The sequence below is a fragment of the Amblyraja radiata genome, chromosome 7 (assembly GCF_010909765.2).
Source record: "Amblyraja radiata isolate CabotCenter1 chromosome 7, sAmbRad1.1.pri, whole genome shotgun sequence".
NCBI classification, from domain to species: domain Eukaryota; kingdom Metazoa; phylum Chordata; class Chondrichthyes; order Rajiformes; family Rajidae; genus Amblyraja; species Amblyraja radiata.
Genome location: NC_045962.1, coordinates 18,565,575 through 18,589,672, shown reverse-complemented (window position 1 = coordinate 18,589,672; position 24,098 = coordinate 18,565,575). Strand labels below are relative to the sequence as shown.

The window sequence follows — 24,098 nt, the reverse complement described above, 5'->3', positions numbered from 1 at the left end:
ACTTTACTATATAAATTATTTGGCTCACTACATTGACTAGTGCTTAAACATGTTACTCAGAAAGAATTGGATCTGAAGGAAATCCATCTTAGACAAATACGGAGCCCCATAATAGAAACAAAATAGGTGTAAGAGTAGGCCATTCGGCCCATCGAGCCAGCACCACCATTCAATATGATCATGACTGATCAGCCAAAATTAGTACCCCGTTCCTGCTTTTACCCCATATCCCTTGATTCCTTTAGCCCGAAGAGCTAAATCTAACTCTAACCAAAACCAACTAATCTGCCTCTGCCATCAAAATGAAAGACAACTAACTCTAAAATCTAACCAGATCTAACGAATCTGCCTCTGTGATCAAAATGAAAGACAAGACATAATATGTACCCCCATTATTTAGTGACCTACCATCATAATATGTTTTACTTCTTGTGGCTGCAAAGCATTTTAAGTCAATGAGGGTTTGGTACAATCCACATAAATGCATTTCTATTTCTTAAAACCTTATCAAAATTATAAGGTACTTTGGGAATATCTTTGACATATCTATTTAACTTTTAATACACAAATTCAGGAAAAAGATAACAGTCCCCACAGTGAAGATGTGGATTACTGAAATGTCCGAGACACTACATTTAGAAAAATTAGGCTTGTTTTGGCTGATAAAGTAGACCAATTCTCCAAAACATGGTCTCCTTTTACTGAATTTCTTCAACAACAGAATGGTTGAACACAAATTTAAAACCAATGCTTGGGATGGGTGAGCGGGGGTGGGGGGGGGGGGAAGGACAGTGGGGCATATCTCCATTTTTATTTTATTTTTTCTCTTTTTTCTTCTTGCACTTCTCTGGTAGATCAGGGGTCTTTATTTTCTCTCTTTTGCATCTTTCTTCTTTTTGTTTATTCTTTCCTTTTTCCACTTTTTCTCGAATTATGTATCAATTTATAAAATGTAAAAAATGAAGCTGTACGACAATTGTATAACTCTCATGCCGATTGCTTTATTCTTGTACAATTGCTTCTAATAAAATAAATATTAAAAAAATACTTTTAATACACCAAATCTCCAAATGATAGCAAGCTTGAAAAGGGGTAAGCCATTTAGAACGGAGACGAGGAAACACTTTTTCACACAGAGAGTTGTAAGTGTGTAATTCTCTGCCTCAGAGGGTGGTGGAGGCCGGTTCGCTGGATACTTTCAGGAGAGAGCTGGATAGGGCTCTTAAATATAGCAGAGTCAGGGGATATGGGGAGAAGGCAGGAACGGGGTACAGATTGGGAATAATCAGCCATGATCACATTGAATGGCGGTGCTGGCTCGAAGGGCCGAATGGCCTACTCCTGCACCTATTGTCTATTGTCAAATAATTGAGGCTAATTTTGCTTACCTTTCTTTTGGCATATTTTCAGACAATGTTCCTCACTTCTGAAGTTATTCCTGTTTCCCAAGCAACCTCCATATATAAACAGCTCACACTTCTTAGCATGTTTATTATAGAAGTACCGACGAAAATACCCTCGACATGGGCCACTAATAGATTCCAAATCACAAGGGTTTCTCTGATCTGTTAAAGAAATACACGACAATATTACTAATATTGCTCAACAATAACTTTACCATTTATTAAAATATATATACTTTGTGTTAATATTCAGCTATCAATCCTGAAAAAATGCAGAAAGTATTTACGGGGACGTTGCTGGGACTCAAAGGAGTGAGCTATGGGAAGAGGTTGGACAGACTAGGACTTTATTCCTTAGAAAACAAAAGTCTGAGGGAGCATCTTCTGGAGGTGCATCAAATCATGAGGGTAATAGAAAGGGTGAAAGCACAGAACATTCTGCCCAGGGTAAGGGAATCAAGAACCAGAGGACTTAAGTTTGAGGTGAGAGGAGGAAGATTTAATGAATCCTGGGGAGCAACTTTTCATTCAGAGGCTGGTCAGTATATGAAACAAGCTGCCAGAGGAGGTAGTTGAGGCACGTACAAAAACAGCACTTAAATGTCACGGACAGGAACATGGATAGGAAAGTCTTAGAGGAATACGGCCAAACCCAGGCAAATGGGGCTAGTTTAGATGGGGCATCCTAGTCGGCATGTATGTGTTGGGCCGAACGAAAGGCCTGTTTCCATTCTGTATAACTCTATGAAACTCTCGATAAATCCAGAGCAATCCAATTGGTGTGATATGCAACCATTCATACAATTATTTATAGCATGCAATATCCAAGCCTTCTTCACTGCTCGGCTGAAAATGACCACACTACAAATATTTGCCTTGTAGATAGCAAAATGTCCTTCTAGTAAATTTAACAAATGCACAAAAAAAGTAAACAAAATGACAATTTAATGTTTTAATACTAATGTTTTAGAACACTTTAAAAAAAAGAGTTATTTGTGTTAAAAGATCATTGGGAGATACCAGCACCTTATTTATAGAGAATATTGCACATTAAAAGAATCAACTTGAAGTGATGGATATACAAGGACACTAAGAACAACCAAAGACAGAGGGGCAGGAGATGGCCACTTGGTGTTCCACCTGCACCTCCAGTCATTATAATAAAAGTTGATCTGCCCCAGAGCCATTTCTGTGCAAATTCCACACTGCTCTCAATTCCCCGACCTTTGAAAATTGCATTTACCTCCTCTTTAAATCTAATCTAGCCTTTCGGCTGGGGAACTCCGGAGAGTCACTACAATCTATGAGAAAAACTGAGCTTAGTTGAGTTTAGTTTATTGTCAGGTGCACCGAAGTACAGTGAAAAGCTTTTGCTGCGTGCTTCCCGGTCAGCGGAAAGATAATACATGTTTACAATCAAGCCATCCACAGTGTACAGATACATGATAAAGGGAACAATGTGAATAACTGTTAGTGCAAGATAAAGTCCAGTAAAGCCCGATCAAAGATAGTCCAAGGGTCTCCAATGAGGTAGATACCAGCTCGGGACTGCTCTCCAATTATGGGTAAGATGGTTCAGTTGCCTGATAATAGCTGGGAAGAAACTGTCCCTAAATCTGGAGGTATGCGCTTTCACACTTCTATAACTTTTGCCTATTGAGAGAGGGGTGAAATGGGTATGGCCAGAATGCAACTCATCTTTGATTATGCTGGTGGCCTTGTCGAGGCAGCATGAGGCATAAATGGAGTCAATGGAATGGAGGTTGATTTGTGTGATGGTCTGGGCTGTGTTTAGAGATACTGTGTGGAAACAGGCCCTTTGGCCCATCGGATCCACACCGACCAGCAATCACCCACACGCTCGTTCTATCCTACACACTTGGGACAATTTACAGAAGACAGTTCATCTACAGACCTGCACATCTTTGGAATGTGGGAGGAAAGCGGAACCCCTGGAGGAAACCCACGCGGTCGCAGGGAGAACGTACGAACATACAAACTCTTTTTTAGTCAGCACTTGTTGTCAGGATTGAATCCGGGTCATTGTCGCTGTAAGGCAGCAACTCTACCTCTGCACCACTGTGCTGTCCCGATGCATAAATGCATTAAGGGAAATAAAATGGATCGGACCCCCAAAGCTGATATGAGCAGGAATGGCCAAAAGGTCTTGAAGAAGGAGAGGGATGTGGGGCAGAGAGATGTGTCTCAGATTGGATTTGAACTGTGCAGTTGTCAGGTAACAAAATGGCCAACTGAGTAAAATTTTTTGTAATCCATTCCTTAATTTGCACATACGTTAGTTAGCAACAAATAGCATTCAATCCATACCTTCTGACGATGGAAGTGATGAAGTATTATAAGCGGAATGATGTAATTTAGTTCATACTAGACTGGTGGCCATTTATGGACCTGTCCCAATTAGGCGTTTTTTTAGGCAACTTCAGGCGACTAGTTTCTCACCACATGTTCGCCGGTGGTTGCCGGGAGTATTCTCCTCAGTCGTGCAAAAAGTCGTAGCGTCTTTCTGGTCGCCGCTGAATTTTCAACATGTTGAAAAATTGTCGGCGACAGTGGGTTTGTTGCCAATGAGCGTAGCTTGACTTCTCCTGACGTAGGTGCTGTCGTAGGTTGTCGCCAGGATGACGCAGGTTGTCGCCAGTTTTTCGGCGACCTGCGACGACTATGACAGTCGCCGGCAGTTGCCTACAAAATCGCCAAGTGGGACAGGCCCAATAGGCCAACAAGCCCAGACTGAGTCCCAACAGAGAATCCTATTAATCCTATTCCCCTCTTATCTCCCCGTAGTCTAGTGAATTATTCTCTCTTTCAAGTGCATAAACTCCTGTTAGTTTTGTTGTAAATTAGGGACATTTACTATAGCCAATTAACTGGAATGCAGGAGAAACCCGGAGCACTGAGTAAACTCACGGGGTCACAGGGAGGATCATAGAAACTCCACCAAGACAGCATCTGAGGTCAGGATCAAAACCAAGCCTCTGAGCCAGCAGTCCAACTTCCGTCTCAGTTGCTGCCCTGGTGTCGTGCCTGTTTTTAATGATCTTTTATAAAGAGCATGAAGCATGACATAGCTAAACCAAATGGGTGGCAGGTTGGCGCAGCTGTAGAATTGCTGCCTTACTGCGCCAGAGTCCCGGGTTCAATCCTGCTGCCTGTATGTACGTAGTTTGTACCTTCTCCCCGTGACCTGCGTGGCTTTTTTCCAGGTGCTCCGGTTTCCTCCCGCACCAAAGACTCACACGTTTCGTAGGTTAATTGACTTGGTAAAATTATAATTTCTCTCTTGTGTGCGTAGGATAGTGTTGGTGTGCGGGGATCGCTGGTCGGCGCGGACTTGGTGGGCCGAGAGCCTGTTTCTGTGTTGTATCTCTGAACTAACTCTGAACTGAACTAAACTAAAAGCTGAGGTTAGTGGTTCTTCAATTTTCTGGTTGTTATGCTGCTTGATATTGTGCAAGATCCGGACACATAGAGCCTCCATCAGGAAAGAATTAGTAATGCATGTTTTCACCATAACTGTTTAATTACTAAAACATTATTGCACAGCACGAATTGGGACTCATGTCCTGGCCAATAAACCGAAGAATTAAGACAGACAGCTAACTCTTGTCTGAAGAGTGGAAAACGTCACTGTTGACTCAGCCTGGCTTTTAGCAACACATCTAGACCCAGACCCAGGAAGCAGGGGAAGGCAAAAAATTAAAAGATCAAGTTCATATAAAGCAATGAATCTAAATATACTGGAGTAATGATGAGTTACAGTTGGCGGTTATGATTAACAATTAATCTTTATATGATCTGAACTAGTTCAACAGAACGTTTTAGCTTCTACAGTGGTGCAGCGGTAGAGTTGCTGCCTTACAGCGAATGCAGCGCTGGGGACCCGGGTTTGATCCCGACTACGGGTGCTATCTCTACGGAGTTTGTACGTTCTCCCCGTGACCTGCGTGGGTTTTCTCCGAGATCTTCGGTTTCCTCCCACGCTCCAAAGACGTCCAGGTTTGTAGGTTAATTGGCTTGGTAAACTGAAAAATTGTCCCTCGTGGGTGTAGGGTGATGTTAATGTGTGGGGGTCGCTGGTCGGCACGGACCCGGTGGGCCAAAGGGCCTGTTTCCACACTGTATCTCTAAACCAAACTAAACTAAACTAAACTACAGTCATTCGGAACACTGCTCCAGAAACGGGATGATCATGAAATGACCTTGTTTAGCAAATAAGAAAAATACCATCAAAAATCTAGTTAAAACATTTATGAATTTGCACAATCACAGCTCCAGGTGCATATCACACAAATAAACTGCATCAGGAAATGTTGATTAAAAAAATACCAATGAAAAAAACATTGCAACTAACCTGACAGGAACACGAGAGCAGAAGGGGTCTCAACTTAATCTATTTGAAAAAAAAGAGCTGATACCTTCAACACATGCCACTCCCTCGCTACTGCATAAAGACCCAGCCGAAAGCTGTAGGGTTTAGTTTAGTTTAGAGATACAGTGTAGAAACAGGTCCTTCAGCCCACCGGGTCCACGCCGGCCAGCAACCACCCACACATCAGTTCTATCCTACACACTAGGGACAAATTACAGGTCAATTCACATAAAAACCTGTCTAGGAAGGAACAGCAGATGCTGATTTAAACCAAAGATCGACACTAAATGCTGGAGTAACTCAGTGGGACAGGCAGCATATCAGGAGAGAAGGAATGGGTGATGTTTCGGGTCGAGACCCTTTCTTCAGATTAGAGTCAGGGGAAAGGGAAACAAGGGATATAGACGGTGATGTAGTGAGATATAGAACAAATGGAATGAAAGATATGCAAAAAAGTAACGACGATAAAGGAAACAGGCCATTGTTAGATGTTTGCTCCGTGAGAACAAAAAGCTGGTGCGACCTGGGTGGGGAGGGATGGAGAGAAGGAATGCAGGGGTTACTTGAAGTTAGAGAAATCATTTTTTATACCACTGAGTTGTAAGCTGCTTAAGCAAAATTTGAGATGCTGTTTCTCCAATAAACCTGTAGTTCAATGTCTGTAGTTCATAGTGTACTGGCTGTACTGTCTAACCTATAAACCGTATGTCTTTGGAATGTGGGAGGAAACAGGAGCACACGGAGAAAACCCACATGGTCACGGGGAGACTGTATAAACTCCGTACAGACAGCACCGCAGACAAGATCAAACTCGGGTCCCTGGCCTTGTAAGGGAGCAACTCTACCACTGCACCACTTTGCTGTCTGAGGTTGTAAGTCTTAGGGCCTTCTAGTACAGGATCAAAATCTACACCACTCAGCCACTGCTGGCACCAATAACACAGTGGTGCAGTAGTGAAGCTGCTGAATCAAAACTCCAGCCAGTTGGGTTCAATCCTGGTCTCCGGTACTGTCTGTGTGGAGTTTTCACATCCTCCTGGTGAATATATGGGCTTCCTTAGTGTGCTCCAACTTCCTCTCTCCTCTCAGAGATCTCCAGAATGATGTGTTCACTGTCCATTATATTTTACCCCAATGCGCAAATTTAGTTTAGTTTAGAGAATGAATGGTAGAATCTGGGAGGGATTTAAAATGAGTTAGGGTAGGTTCAGTTTTCAAAAATGGACGTTTAAAGGGTGAAGCAGCTTCAGTGGCTGAAAAGCCTATTTCGCAAGTTTAAATATAAAAACAAGGAAAGACAAGAAACTGCAGATGTTAGCAGCTTAGCACAAAGTGGGGGAGTATATCAGTAGATCAGGCAGCATCTGTGGAAGGAATGGATAGGTGACATTTTGGTCTGAAGAAGGGTCCCGACCCAAATCATCTCCAATCCATTCCCTCCACCTGCTCAGGTACACTTCGGTTTTGATAAAAGCAAGAAGGTTATGCTGAACCTTTATAAAACATTGGTCAGGCCTCAAATTGACATGGATATTCAATTTGGTTGCCACATTCGAGGAAGAATGTGAAGAAATTAGAGATGATCCAGAAAAAAATCAGTTGCTGGAGTGAGGGACAGGGACTGTGACAACTTCATAGTTGGAGAGACTATGGAGATAATCGACAGAAATATGGACCCAGAAACTGGTGGGCAGTTCGTTCCTTTGTGAAGGGTTTGAGGGTTAGGTGTCACAGGTACAAAATAATGGGGAGGAGAATTCATAACAGTGGCCGGAGAATCTTTTATGCAGCGTATGATTGGAATCTGGAATTCCTCAGTCTACATGTGTGATCAAAGGAGGTTCTATTGTGTCCTTCAGAAGGACCTAGAACAGAACAGCATGGGAAAGAGGATGTCATGGTAACTGATGTATTGAAATGTATCACATGTTATACACATTGTACTTGTGAGAAAGGCCAGCGGGACAAATGTTGGCAGGAAAATAACTGATGGGGGAATAAAACAGCACGTTTGTATTTAATGGTGTGGAATGCATATTTTTTATAATCGAATCAAGGTGAGGATTGACAGGGCCCCTCAGCCTGCAATGTTTGTGCCGAATATGATGCCAAGATAAACTAATCTCATCTGACTGTACACGGTCCATATCCCTATACTCCCTGCACTTCCATGTACCTATCTAAAAGCCTCTTAAACCCCACTATCATACCTGCCTTCACCAACCCTGGCAATGCTTTCCAGGCCCCCACTACCCTCTGTGTAGAAACACATGTCCTGCACATCTCCATTCATCTTTCCCACTCTCACCTCTTTAAAATGCCCTCTAGTTTTGGACATTTTCACCCAGGGGAAAAAAGTTCTGACTGGCTGCCTTATCAATGCCTTTGCACAGAAATACTTGCAAGGCAACGAGAAAAGGCCGGTGGTGGAACCAGAGAGATGTCCAGACACAATGGACCGAGTGGCCTCTTTCTGTAACTATTCATTGATTCCATGATAGCTATATGATATTATATGAATAGAACATAGACCATTGTTTGGCTGTGTAGTGAGTAAAATACATTTTGACAAGATTGCATGCATCAATCTAGGGTGGTCATTTTTATGGGAGTCTTAAACTAGAGGGCTTAGTTTTAAGATGAGAGGGGCAAGATTTTATGGCGACAATGTGGGTGGTACATATACGAGCTGCCAGAGATGTGAAAATTACAATGTTTAAAAAGCATTTGGACAGATAAATGGACAAGAAAGATTTAGAGAGATATGGGTCAATCACAGGCAAAAGGGATGAACTTTGACATCTTTGTTAGCATGTAGGGGTTGAGTCCTGGCATCTGTTTCCATGCTGTATAACTCCATGAATCAGCAATGCAGGCTCGAATTTTGCCTTAAATAATGTACTGTCTTCCATAAATTCTAAATGCTTTATTTGCATCACGTGGCTTGCCACTCTAAAGCTGCGTAGTTGTAAAGCCTAAAGCAAATTTTCGAGTGTAGGATCAATATCTATTTCACTCCAGCATTGCTCCAGCATTTTGTGTCCATCTTCGGTATAAACCAGCATCTGCAGTTCCTTCCTACACAACTATATAATTGGGTGTAGGAAGGAACTGCAGATGCCGGATTACACCGAAGATTGGCACGGAATGCTGGAGTAACTGTATCACTGTACAACTGTATCACTGGGTCACTGCTAACTCGCAGCTGCCATGGCCCGTGTTCAATCCTAATCTCCACTACTGCCTGTGTGGAGTTTGTACATTCTCCCAGTGACTGTGTGAGAGGCGATCAGACCACAGTTGTTTGGCAGTGCACTATGAGGATGGGACCCACTGTCCTGGTGTCACCTTAACTGTGCAATTCGCAATACCTCCACTCTGCTCTGGTTTTGCATTTTTAGCTGTACTGACAGATAACGTATTTGAACAGAAATACGTTTTAAAGAGGAGAATATTTCAGTGCCATCAACTGTGTTATAAAAGCAAATTCTACAAGCAGAGAAATTGATTTCAAACATTTGCCAAAGGCGAAACGGTGACAGAAAAAAACAGACAAATGAAATTAAGTCCAATGTGGAACATGAGACAGAGTCTATTCCTGAAGCCATTGATAGCTGGAAAAAATGGATGTCTTGGTGCTTTGATCGAGAGCAAAAACACTTGGAGATAACATACTAGGCCGGTGCTCGTGATTAAGTTGAATAGTTTGCATGGTATATTGTTGCTGGCTGCAATGTTCCCCTCCCTCATGTTCTCTTTCTCAGAATATGTTTTAAGCTGTGTTGATACATTGCCTGAATGCAATGGTTAAAGTGAGGAATGCATTTCACTTTGAAGCAATTGTCTAAGATAACATGCATCACCGGTGATAGTTCGGAAAGAATGTGATCATGGAAATATTTCATATTCTGGCAAACTTCTCAATGCGAGAGGTTGAGCCACAATCTGTCCACCATCTGGGATCCAAAGAAAGTGCTGAGCTCTTTAGTGAAGCAGAGGGTTCTCACTGTTAAACCCAGGTAGAATTGCTTGGGTGAATACATGATGGCTCTGGGATGGTTGAGTGAGTGATACTTGAGGTTCAGTCACAGCAACAATTCTTGTCCCATCATTAACTGATCTTCCGTCAGGCCTTAACCCCATTCTGTAGCCTGTGGGACCCATTGAATGCATTCCTAGGAGACTCTGAATTCAGCTTATGATAAGTTCTAAGAGCAGAATTAAGCCATTCGGCCCATTGAGTCAACTCTGCCATTCAACCAACACTGATCTATCTTTTCCTCTCTACCCCATTCTCCTGCCTTCTCCCCATAACCCCTGACACCCGTTCTATTCAAAGCATCACTTGACAATGTTAATGAGGGGACTAGGGAACCCCTTAAATAAAGGGAAAGATCATTGTAGGATCTCTTGGTAGGTGATACAATAAGTGAAACAAAGTTCAATGACTGTCAAGTACTAAAGATTTTTGTACATAAAAGCTTTTCCCACGGAGATCCGAGAAGATTGGTCGTTCATCAGTGTTCTGTTGGCTTTGAAAACACTTTCCTCGGAAGTGAAGTCTGCCCCAAATTGTACCTGACAGCCACTGCTGTAGAGGCAAGAGGTTCATCAGCTTGCAGCTGCCCTGAGTATGCTGATGTGGCCCAGAAAACAATTCCTATAATCCTTGGGTGTGAGTGTTGGGTTGAGCACAAGTAGTGCAGCAACCAGTGTTAAAAAAGGGCTCAGATATTAATTTTGATCGTTTAACTCAACTCAATGAATCACTCCTTTGAACCTCACTGACAATGTACAGCTGCTCTTGACAGAACCTGTCTTTTCACATCAACTCAGGACGAAAGCCAAAATGCTACATTAATACCCTGGGGATAGAACAGCAATGGCAATTACTGTATGACGTGAACTGACTAAGGATGAATATTTGGGCGGGAACAATTACTAACTATCAATGTTACTGTGGTGTTACATCAATTGACTCAGTAAATTGCGTCAGTCTTTGCATATCAGTCACCCACTTATTCAACATGATCCCCTGATATAACCATAGCAACCATAACATCAAATGACATAAAAACCATAATAAATCAAGATGGCATGACTAACGGAAATTATTTACCGCAGCACGGTGGCGCAGCGGTAGACTTGCTGCCTAACACGCCAGAGACCTGGGTTCGATCCTGACTACGGGTGCTGTCTGTACAGAGTTTGTACGTTCTCCCCGTGAACTGCATTGGTTTTCTCCGACATCTCCGATTTCCTCCCACACTCCAAAGATGCACAGCTTTATAGGTTAATTGGCTTGGTATAGATGTAAAACGTCCCTAGCGTGTATAGAATAGTGTCAGTGTGCGGGCATCGTTGGTCGGTGCGGACTCGGTGGGCCAAAGCACCTGTCTCCGTGCTGTATCTCTAAACTAACCTAAACTGCCATCACAAGCCTCTTTTCTTTGCTTTGCGTTGGTTTATGTTTCTTCCTAAATATTCACAAGTGACTTATCTTGGTTTAAGATAGATATCTTTAAAATGCACAGTATGCCTCGCTTACTACCAGTCTGTGCAGTTTGTTCATTTTGTTTGTACACGTGAAAATCTTGGCCACTTCTCCTTCAGACTAACAGTTCCAGTTCAGTTTCGCTGCCAAAATTTAAGTTGTGCAATTGAAAAGGTTTGTGTCTGCGCCATAAATCAACTTGTTTTGCTCTATCAATTTCATGGGATGCAGAATTTTTCTGTTCCTAAATGTGTTTCCACGGGTTTCAGATCGTGTATTGATCCAGCTTCCCCCCCGTCTCTTCACATTCTTCAAACTGTAAGTTCCAACATTATTGTCCTGTTGCAATACCACTGATTAGCAGAGCAAAAGCAAATGGTCAGCAGAAACACGCCAGTGGCTGCTGCTTTTCTACGATGAGGGAAGCAACATGACTGGAGTTATCTGTTCTATTTACACATGAGTTTATACTGCTCAGTCATTGCATGATGATGAGGCAAGAGACATCTGTGGGAGATCATTTCTAATGGTTAATAAAACGAGCAGTCTCTTTATTCACATCCAAATTTCTATTGTTGTGTTATTTTTTAATTACTTAATTGTTTGGGTGGTGGTGGAAAGGGGGTGGTTGTTGATTATGGGCAGAAGAAGCTTACATCGCTCAATATAATAAAATTAAAATTAGTGTTTTTCAATTTTACCCATTTTGCTAAATGTGCCTCGGTGTAATTGTTTGCTGGACAAGATTGATGGGTTAATCATCTAAGGCACCAAGCATTGGATTATGGTGATTTATTTAGCAATACTACTGCAAGAACAAGAATAGGATCTTGCATCCAGCTGAAAAGAAATGCGAACAGCCATTTCCAGGGGCCATCAATTACTTTGATTGGCCCTGTTTGGTTTCAGTGGTTTGGTTACTGAAAGGAACCCTGCATGTATTGGCTCCATCAGCCAGAAAATACAAAAGCTTGAAAGCATGTACCACCAGATTCAAGAACAACCTCTTCTCCCACTGTTATCAGACTACTGACCGATCCTCCCTTAAGCAAAGCATGTGGTCCCGATCTCCTAACCTACCCTACAGAAGGCTGTGGAGGCCATCAATGGATATTTTTAAGGCAGAGATAGATAGATTCTTGATTAATATTGGTGTCAGGGGTTAAGGGGAGAAGGCAGTAGAATGGGGTTAGGAGGGAGATACATCACTCATGATTGAATGGCGGAGTAGACTTGATGGGCCGATTGGCCTAATTCCTTTCCTATCACTTATTGTGGCCCTTGCACTTTTGTCATCTGCACTTTCCTGTTATTCTAACACTATTATGCTGCAATACTATATTCTGCACGCTGGCATTGTTCTCCTTGCACCACGTATTGTACCTGCGTGTGGCTTAATTGTACTCATGTATATTAAGAATTGACTGAATAGCAAACAAACAAAGTTTTACACCGTATCGCCGTATAGGTGATAGTAATAACCCAATATCTATAATTGTTAGTTGCTGAGAGCACATGTACATGTGAACAACATCAGCCAAATAACCTATCCATTTTGTCAACATCCCAGTGAATATATTAAATGGGCTTTTTGCTCATGGATATTTTAAGCTGACCGAGTATAAAACAGCTTCATTCTATTTTGTAAGAGACATTTAAACACATTGATGTTAAGTTAAATAGCATCTATCTTAAGGTTGAGAGTCTGATGAGAGTGCACAACAATCCCACTAGTTGAAATTTGCCTGCCTCGTCCCACCTATTCCCAAAGGCTAAAGACGCTGAGTAAAGACACTATAGTGGCGGCGCGGCTCTGGCTGCAGCGGCTCTCCGGCAGTCCTGTTTGTTTTGTGTTTTTTGGGTTGTTTATTTTCGTTTTGGTTAGTCTAGTTTTGGTTTTTAGTTTGTGTTTTGGGGGGGGGGGGGGGGTTGAAACGGGGCTTGCTGTAACTCCCTGCGGGGGAATGCGACTTTTTTGTCGTATTCCCCTTCTCTGCCTCCATCTGCGCTGAGGCCTAATGGCGGAGCTGGCGACCTCGAGGCTCAGGAGGCAGAGCCTGCCAGGACTCGCACTGAGCTCGCTCCCGTGAGGACGGCCTGGCTCGGGGCTGGAACAGGGCTTTCGTGAGGGGCTGTGACGCTACCGTGAGGACGGCCGGCCCGAGGAAGGAACGGTGCTCCCGTCGGAGTAGCCGAGCTCGGGGAGGTACGGCGTTCCCAGCCTGAGGGAGGAGCGGCGCCCGGTCGGGGCGGCCCAGCCTGAGGGAGGAGCGGCGCCCGGTCGGGGCGGCCCAGCCTGAGGGAGGAGCGGCGCCCGGTCGGGGCGGCCCAGCCTGAGGGAGGAGCGGCGCCCGGTCGGGGCGGCCCAGCCTGAGGGAGGAGCGGCGCCCGGGTCGGGGGCGGCCCAGCCTGAGGGAGAAGCGGTGCCCGGTCGGGGCGGCCCAGCCTGAGGGAGGAGCGGCGCCCAGTCGGGGCGGCCCAGCCTGAGGGAGGAGCGGTGCCCGGTCGGGGCGGCCCAGCCTGAGGGAGGAGCGGCGCCCGGTCGGGGCGGCCTGGCGCGAGGGAGGAGCGGCGCCCGGTCGGGGCGGCCCAACCCGAGGGAGGAGCGGCGGCCTGGCGCGAGGCTGAGACGGTGGCAGTACTCACGTGAGGGCGATCCGGCTCGGGGCTGGAACGATGCTCCGGGGGCTGGGACGGCAGTTCTGGTGGCGGTGACCTGGGACCGGGGTTCGGCCGCGGGCCAGCGGCTGCGTCAGCAGGTCTGGTGAGCGGCAGCTTCGACTACCCCGGGCCGCGGTGTTTGAGCCGCGAGGACAGGTTTTAACATCGCCCGGGGGGTATCGCCTCAGCGCAGAAGGAGAAGAGGAGGGAAGAGACTGCAGCCCTAAGACTTTTGCCTCCATCACAGTGAGGAGATGTTGGGTGGACTCACTGTGGTGGATGTTAATATGTGTTTATTGTTGTTTTTTATTGTATTGTATTATATGTATGACTGCTTAAATTTCGTTCAGACTTCGGTCTGGATGACAAATAAAAGGCTATTCTATATTCTATTCTAATCAGAAAAGAGTCACACACTCTTAGAAGGCAGAGAAAAAGGAGATAAACAAAAAGTTAAAAATCATGGAGCCATAGCCATGCAGGCCCTTCAGCCCAACTCGATCAAGATGTCCCATAGAAGCAAGTCTCATTTGCCCATGTTTGGCCCATATCCCACTAACCTTTCCTTTCCATGTGAGATTATCCATTTTGGTGGCAAAAACAGGAAAGCAGACTATTATCTAAATGGTGGCCGACTAGGAAAAGGGGAGATGCAGCGAGACCTGGGTGTCATGGTACACCAGTCATTGAAAGTAGGCATGCAGGTGCAGCAGGCAGTGAAACATAGACATAGAAACATAGAAATTAGGTGCAGGAGTAGGCCATTCGGCCCTTCGAGCCTGCACCGCCATTCAATATGATCATGGCTGATCATCCAACTCAGTATCCCGTACCTGCCTTCTCGCCATACCCTCTGATCCCCTTAGCCACAAGGGCCACATCTAACTCCCTCTTAAATATAGCCAATGAACTGGCCTCGACTACCCTCTGTGGCAGAGAGTTCCAGAGATTCACCACTCTCTGTGTGAAAAAAGTTCTTCTCATCTCGGTTTTAAAGGATTTCCCCCTTATCCTTAAGCTGTGACCCCTTGTCCTGGACTTCCCCAACATCGGGAGCAATCTTCCTGCATCTAGCCTGTCCAACCCCTTAAGAATTTTGTAAGTTTCTATAAGATCCCCTCTCAATCTTCTAAATTCTAGAGAGTATAAACCAAGTCTATCCAGTCTTTCTTCATAAGACAGTCCTGACATCCCAGGAATCAGTCTGGTGAACCTTCTCTGCACTCCCTCTATGGCAATAATGTCCTTCCTCAGATTTGGAGACCAAAACTGTACGCAATACTCCAGGTGTGGTCTCACCAAGACCCTGTACAACTGCAGTAGAACCTCCCTGCTCCTATACTCAAATCCTTTTGCTATGAAAGCTAACATACCATTCGCTTTCTTCACTGCCTGCTGCACCTGCATGCCCACTTTCAATGACTGGTGTACCATGACACCCAGGTCTCGCTGCATCTCCCCTTTTCCTAGTCGGCCACCATTTAGATAATAGTCTGCTTTCCTGTTTTTGCCACCAAAATGGATAACCTCACATTTATCCACATTATACTGCATCTGCCAAACATTTGCCCACTCACCCAGCCTATCCAAGTCACCTTGCAGTCTCCTAGCATCCTCCTCACAGCTAACACTGCCCCCCAGCTTAGTGTCATCCGCAAACTTGCAGATATTGCCTTCAATTCCCTCATCCAGATCATTAATATATATTGTAAATAGCTGGGGTCCCAGCACTGAGCCTTGCGGTACCCCACTAGTCACTGCCTGCCATTGTGAAAAGGACCCGTTTACTCCTACTCTTTGCTTCCTGTTTGCCAGCCAGTTCTCTATCCACATCAATACTGAACCCCCAATGCCGTGTGCTTTAAGTTTGTAAACTAATCTCTTATGTGGGACCTTGTCGAAAGCCTTCTGGAAGTCCAGATACACCACATCCACTGGTTCTCCCCTATCCACGCTACTAGTTACATCCTCGAAAAATTCTATAAGATTCGTCAGACATGATTTACCTTTTGTAAATCCATGCTGACTTTGTCCAATGATTTCACCACTTTCCAAATGTGCTGCTATCCCATCTTTAATAACTGACTCTAGCAGTTTCCCCACTACCGATGTTAGACTAACTGGTCTGTAATTCCCCGTTTTCTCTCTCCCTCCCTTCTTAAAAAGTGGGGTTACGTTTGCTACCCGCCAATCCTCAGGAACTACTCCAGAATCTAAAGAGTTTTGAAAGATTATTACTAATGCATCCACTATTTCTGGAGCTACTTCCTTAAGTACTCTGGGATGCAGCCTATCTGGCCCTGGGGATTTATCGGCCTTTAATCCATTTAATTTACCCAACACCACTTCCCGGCTAACCTGGATTTCACTCAATTCCTCCAACTCCTTTGACCCGCGGTCCCCTGCTATTTCCGGCAGATTATTTATGTCTTCCTTAGTGAAGACGGAACCAAAGTAGTTATTCAATTGGTCCGCCATATCCTTGTTCCCCATGATCAACTCACCCGTTTCTGACTGCAAGGGACCTACATTTGTTTTAACTAATCTCTTTCTTTTCACATATCTATAAAAACTTTTGCAGTCAGTTTTTATGTTCCCTGCCAGTTTTCTTTCATAATCTATTTTTCCTTTCCTAATTAAGCCCTTTGTCCTCCTCTGCTGGTCTCTGAATTTCTCCCAGTCCTCCGGTATGCTGCTTTTTCTGGCTAATTTGTACGCATCATCCTTCGCTTTGATACTATCCCTGATTTCCCTTGTTATCCACGGATGCACTACCTTCCCTGATTTATTCTTTTGCCAAACTGGGATGAACAATTTTTGTAGTTCATCCATGCAGTCTTTAAATGTCTTCCATTGCATATCCACCGTCAACCCTTTTAGAATTAATTGCCAGTCAATCTTGGCCAATTCACGTCTCATACCCTCAAAGTTACCTTTCTTTAAGTTCAGAACCATTGTTTCTGAATTAACAATGTCACTCTCCATCCTAATGAAGAACTCAACCATATTATGGTCACTCTTGCCCAAGGGGGCACGTACAACAAGACTGCTAACTAACCCTTCCTCATTACTCAATACCCAGTCTAAAATAGCCTGCTCTCTCGTTGGTTCCTCTACATGTTGATTTAGATAACTATCCCGCATACATTCCAAAAAATCCTCTTCCTCAGCACCCCTGCCAATTTGATTCACCCAATCTATATGTAGATTGAAGTCACCCATTATAACGGTTTTGCCTTTGTCGCACGCATTTCTAATTTCCTGTTTGATACCATCTCCAACTTCACTACTACTGTTAGGTGGCCTGTACACAACACCCACCAGCGTTTTCTGCCCCTTAGTGTTTCGCAGCTCTACCCATACCGATTCCACATCCTCCAAACTAATGTCCTTCCTTTCCATTGCGTTAATCTCCTCTCTAACCAGCAACGCTACCCCACCTCCTTTTCCTTTCTGTCTATCCCTCCTGAATATTGAATATCCCTGGATGTTCAGCTCCCAGCCTTGGTCACCCTGGAGCCATGTCTCCGTGATCCCAACTATATCATAGTCATTAATAGCTATCTGCACATTCAACTCATCCACCTTATTACGAATGCTCCTTGCGTTGAGACACAAAGCCTTCAGGCTTGTTTTTACAACACTCTTACCCCTTATACAATTATGTTGAAAAGTGGCCCTTTTTGATTTTTGCCCTGGTTTTGTCTGCCTGCCACTTTTACTTTTCACCTTGCTACCTATTGCTTCTACCTTCATTTTACACCCCTCTGTCTCTACGCTCACACATTTAAGAAACCCTTTCCCTTTAACTCCATCCTCCACTATCCCATTCGACACCCCACCCCCCTTATTCAGTTTAAAACCACCCGTGTAGCAGTGGCAAACCTGCCTGCCAGAATGCTGGTCCCACACCTGTTAAGATGCAATCCGTCCCTTTTGTACAGTTCCCCCTTACCCCAAAACAGATCCCAGTGATCTAAGAATCTAAATCCCTGCCCCGTGCACCAGTTCCTCAGCCACACGTTCAGGTCCCGTATCTCCCTGTTCCTGCTCTCGCCAGCACGAGGAACTGGAAGCAAACCGGAGATAACAACCCTGGACGTCCTGCTTTTCAGCATTTTTCCGAGCTCTCTAAAGTCACGTTGCAGAATATTCATCCCCTTCTTTCCGACATCGTTTGTGCCGACATGCACTACCACTTCCGGATGTTCACCTTTGCCCTTGAGGATTTTCTGCACTCTGTCCGTGACATCCTGGATCCTGGCACCAGGAAGGCAGCACACCATCCTCGCATCCCGTGAAGAAAGCGAATGGTATGTTAGCTTTCATAGCAAAAGGATTTGAGTATAGGAGCAGGGAGGTTCTACTGCAGTTGTACAGGGTCTTGGTGAGACCACACCTGGAGTATTGCGTACAGTTTTGGTCTCCAAATCTGAGGAAGGACATTATTGCCATAGAGGGAGTGCAGAGAAGGTTCACCAGACCGATTCCTGGGATGTCAGGATTGTCATGAAGAAAGACTGGATAGACTTGGTTTATACTCTCTAGAATTTAGGAGATTGAGAGGGGATCTGATAGAAACTTATAAAATTCTTAAGGGGTTGGACAGGCTAGATGCAGGAAGATTGCTCCCGATGTTGGGGAGGTCCATGACAAGGGGTCACAGCTTAAGGATAAGGGGGAAATCCTTTAAAACCGAGATGAGAATAACTTTTTTCACACAGAGAGTGGTGAATCTCTGGAACTCTCTGCCACAGAGGGTAGTCGAGGCCAGTTCATTGGTTATATTTAAGAGGGAGTTAGATGTGGCCCTTGTGGCTAAGGGGATCAGAGGGTATGGAGAGAAGGCAGGTACGGGATACTGAGTTGGATGATCAGCCAAAATCATATTGAATGGCGGTGCAGGCTCGAAGGGCCGAATGGCCTACTCCTGCACCTAATTTCTATGTTTCTATGTTTCCTAATATAAAAATCACATTAAAAAAAACAGGTATTAAACCTGTAGGATTAAAACTTCACACTTGCGGTTAAGTATTTTTTGTGCTGGAAAGAATGACTGACAGTAGTTAACACATTAAAATACACTTTAGAGAGGGGTGAACATGACTTGATCTTTTGTATCAAGGTGGTTGCTATTCATGCCATCAATATGGCAACCACAATATAGAGTACATATCATAGGAAGGAATATCATTGGTTCTTTTCACAAAATTAATTGTGAAAGAGAAAAAGGAAACTAGATGGTTAGCAGGAGGAGCATAAACATGATCAAGGACATGTGGGCTGAATGGCCTGTTTGCTTGCTGTAAACAGTCTCTATTAAAACCTAATGGGCCAGCAGAAAATATTGCCCAATGTTTTTATTTTTGCAACATTATATCTAGCCATTTACATATATGGCTCCACCAAACGCTGCAGAACTGTTGCTACAGAATAAGGCATCTTCTTGTATTCTCACCATTACCTTGATAGCAAACGTTGGCTTATTTTTTTATTCTTCCATAAATCCCTCTAAAAGTAGGTGCTAGGTTTTGTGGTAGAAATAAAAATAAGACTAACAGGGCTCAGTGCACTTAAAACACTAAATGCAAGCCTCTGTAAATCACAGAAAAAAAAAGTTGTACTCTGAGATGCTCATCCTATCCTAAAGCCCCACAAAAGCTGTATCCTATCCTGTGGATACTGTATATCAGGGACCTTTATATAGAAGTTATACCTGCAAGAAAAGGTTCTAGTTTTTTCATTCCAAAATAAGTAACTTTCAACAATATAAGTCTTAATAATTGCCAAACTGTACAGAGAATTAATTTTGTGTAAGAAGGAACTGCAGATGCTGGTTTAAACTGAAGATAGACACAAAAAGCTGGAGAAGGAATGGGTGACGTTTCGGTCGAGACCCTTCTTCAGACCCAAACATCACCCATTCCTTCTCTCTAGAGATGCTGCCTGTCCCGCTAAGTTACTCCAGCTTTTTGTGTCGATCTTGAGAATTAATTTTTACAGATACAGAATCTTATTCCTTCAGATTTTATTTAGTGATAATTAAATATAGATTAATATAGATAAAACTGCACAAAAAAACCTATAAAGAAAACCTCATAATACATAGTGGAATACGAATTTGGAAACAAATAAAAAAAGATTTAAAATTGAATAATATACCACTATGCCTTCCCATTGTAAATAATCCTTCATTCAAATCATCCTTTATGGACAAAGGTTTCACACAATGGAAAAATTATGGAATCAAAAATATTGGACATCTTTATGGGAAAGGCTCTTTTCTTTCATTTCAAGAGTTACAACAGAATTATGGAATGCACTCAAATAATTTCTTCAGATATCTACAAATTAGAGATTATGTTAAATCTAATACACAAGTCTACAGGAGTAGGGAATCAGAAATTCTTGATGAATGTTTGAACAAGCATCCTAATACTGAAAAACTAATAGCTTATGTTTATAACACCCTACTAAACAACGAGGTACCACCGACCGAACCATATAGATACAAATGGGAAAATGAAATAGGTCACCCTATCACGAAAGATATGTGGGACGAAAGTTTACAACAAATACATCAATGTTCATTAAATGCCAGACATACTTTAATATAATTCAAGGTCTTACATAGACTACACTAAAATAAAACTAAATAGAACCTTCCCACAAATCTCTCCTATTTGTGATAAATGTCTACATCTAGAGGCTAATTTAACACATACGTTTGCAAACTATATAAAACTTAAACATTTCTGGACTGATATTTTTGAAATAACTTCAGAAGTGATTAATACAAAACTGGACCCAAACACAAAATTAATAATACTTGGAATATCAGAACAAAGTTTAACACTCACAACAAACCAAAGAAATTTCCTCGACTACAGAATAATAATCGGGAAAAAATTAATATTAAAATTTTGGAAAGGCCCTACAACCCCCACAATTAATATGTGGATTACGGAAATGTCGGAGACCCTATACTTAGAAAGAATTAGACTTGGCTTAATGGACAAACAAGATATTTTCGATAAAATCTGGGCTCCATTCATTAACTATCTGAAGGGATAGATTGGCACAGCACGAGGACCCAACTGAAACTTGAACTCAGGATCAGATGAAAAGCTATACTTTATAATCTACGAACCTATCTCCATTGATGTATTACAGGTAACCCATTCCACCTCCTCTGTTTTTCTGTTTTTTTTTAAATTTGTAACTTTCTACCCTCTTTTTCTCTCTTTCTATAAAAAATAAAAACACTAGAAGCAGAAGTAATTGATAATTGAAAATTTTAATAATGTATGACTGATGTATATGAAAAGTCTTTTTACTATAATATGTAACTATACTTTATAATATGTCTACTTCTAATAAAAATATTTTTTTTTTTAAAATTTAAAAAATATAGATTTAATTAACATTTGAATGACCTTATGTTTATTTCATTTCTGTTTATTTCCCCCAATACCTTTCCTCTCTCCTTCTCGTGATTTTGTAATCCGTGAATATTTTGCTCAGATCTGTTCAGATTTGACATTATACTTTAATATTATAACTTCCTGGTTCAGAGTCTGCAAGGCTGTATAATGATTCTTTAATCAGATGACTTAACGAGGCACAGACATGTTTGCTAATTCCCACAGGTTTGATTAGCAAACGGTAGCGAACCTTGTTCGAGGCTGACAGGAGCGACTGTAAGAATCTACAGAAGTTTACACTACCGGCTACAGGCCTTCAGCTCAGTGGCATCTAGATAACCAGATTGAAGACCTTAATTCACCAACTTAAAAATCTAATTGAGATAAGTTCACCTACCCTTCGCTTTACATTTGGCCAGACATTTTTTCTTGGTTTCAAAGTTGTTTTCATTTCCACCACATCCACCGTAGATAAACTCTTCACATTTCAGGGTTGAGATGTTGTAGAAATATTTTTTGAACAAACCATTACAGCGTCCAGGGTCAGCACGGTATACACATATTTCATTGCCGTATGGCAGATCAGGAAGCATGTCTTCTGCATAAAAAGAAAGGGTTGGTGAGATTAAACAAATCGGATAATTTGTTTCAAGGTAAAATTGCATTCTGTCATATTTTATGTAAATTATAAGTTCAAGTTTAGAAGAATGAGGGGGGACCTCATTGAAACATTCAGAATAGTGAAAGGCTTAGATAGAGTGGTTATGGAGAGGATGTTTCCACTAGGGAGTTAGATTTTGCTCTTAGGGCTAAAGGAATCAAGGGATATGGGAGAAAGCAGGAATGGGATACTGATTTTAGATGATCAGCCATGATCATATTGAATGGCGGTGCTGGCTCAAAGGGCCGAATGGCCTACTCCTGCACCTATTTTTCTATGTTTCTGTATGGTCGGGAGAATAGGGACCCAGAATCGGTCATGCTTGGAATAATTTAAATCGATCAGCTGCCCAAGTACATGGGCGATGCCTCAGGTGTGAACGGCATAATGAAAGGCATAGAGTGGATGTGGAGAGGATGTTTCCACAGGTGGGAGAGTCTAGGACTGGAGGTCATAGCCTCAGAATTACAGGACGTTCTTTTAGGAAGGAGATGAGGAGAAATGTCTTTAGTCAGAGGGTGGCGAATCTGTGGAATTCTTTGCCACAGAAGGCTGTGAGGCCGTCAATGAAGAGGGAGTTAGATGTGGCCCTTGTGGCTAAAGGGATCAGGGGGTATGGAGAGAAGGCAGGTACAGGATACTGAGTTGGATGATCAGCCATGATCATATTGAATGGCGGTACAGGCTCGAAGGGCCGAATGGCCTACTCCTGCACCTATTTTCTATGTTTCTATCTTTGGAATGTGGGAGGAATCCAGAGCACCTGAAGAAAACCCACATGGTCACAGGGAGAACATACAACCTCTGTGCAGATAGCACCCGCAGTCAGAGTATAGAAGTTGGGATGTAATGTTAAAATTGTACAAGGCATTGGTGAGGCCAATTCTGGAGTATGGTGTACAATTTTGGTCGCCTAATTATAGGAAGGATGTCAACAAAATAGAGAGAGTACAGAGGAGATTTACTAGAATGTTGCCTGGGTTTCAGCAACTAAGTTACAGAGAAAGGTTGAACAAGTTAGGGCTTTATTCTTTGGAGCGCAGAAGGTTAAGGGGGGGGACTTGATAGAGGTCTTTAAAATGATGAGAGGGATAGACAGAGTTGACGTGGATAAGCTTTTCCCACTGAGAGTAGGGAAGATTCAAACAAGGGGACATGACTTGAGAATTAAGGGACAGAAGGTTAGGGGTAACATGAGGGGGAACTTCCTTACTCAGAGAGTGGTGGCTGTGTGGAATGAGCTTCCAGTGAAGGTGGTGGAGGCAGGTTCGTTTTTCTAATTTAAAAATAAATTGGATAGTTATATGGGCGGGAAAGGAATGGAGGGTTATGGTCTGAGCGCAGGTAGATGGGACTAGGGGAGAATACGTGTTCGGCACGGACTAGAAGGGTCGAGATGGCCTGTTTCCGTGCTGTAATTGTTATATGGTTATATGGTCAGGATCGAACCCGGGTCCAACCTCTATCACTATGTCAACTGTGCCGCCCATGTTATGTACAAACTTCATCTGGGCCTTTTTAACACCTGATAATTCTCCCCTTAATGTGTAGGTATTGAGGAAAAGCTGTTTGGTTTGGTAAAGAGAAGTGAAATGAGCAGGCTGAGAACACTACCCAGGTTGTTACGCAAACTAGTCAACCACAAAGCACCAAAGCCAGAAAATGTTACACAAGAACAGCTATTCTCAGTCATTTTTAAAAGTAGTTTTTGCGGAAGGGAGTATTGTTGGCACAGTCAGCATTTATTGACCATAATAAATTACAGCCTTGGCATTGTTGGACATCTTATTTTCTGAATTCAGCTTTCAATATTCTACTGCATGGATTCTTGATGAAAATTTCCAAACCTGTTGCCAGCCCCAAAACATCACCAATGTCTTTGTGAACTATTCTCTGCAGCACCCAAAATGAGGAGAAGCAAAATTTTAAGGGGAAAAAAATATTTTGAAGACTTCCTGGGAGGATTCGGGAAACTATTTAACCATCCTATTCCTACTACTACATGGTGGCAGAAATGGATTTATTAAAACCTCTCATCGTGTTTTTACAATCAAAGTTTAAAGAG

At 43.0% G+C, this 24,098-nt stretch overlaps 1 protein-coding gene across 1 annotated transcript in view; it reads right to left on the bottom strand.

The window, feature by feature from the left end:
- Positions 1-24,098, bottom strand: part of tfpi (tissue factor pathway inhibitor) — a 64,618-nt gene that overhangs the window by 28,558 nt on the left and 11,962 nt on the right. The window contains exons 2-3 of the mRNA XM_033023797.1: positions 21,770-21,970; positions 1,389-1,565 (exon numbers count right to left, since the gene is read on the bottom strand). Of these exons, the coding sequence (XP_032879688.1) occupies positions 1,389-1,565; positions 21,770-21,970 (378 nt within the window). The remainder of the gene's footprint in view (positions 1-1,388; positions 1,566-21,769; positions 21,971-24,098) is intronic.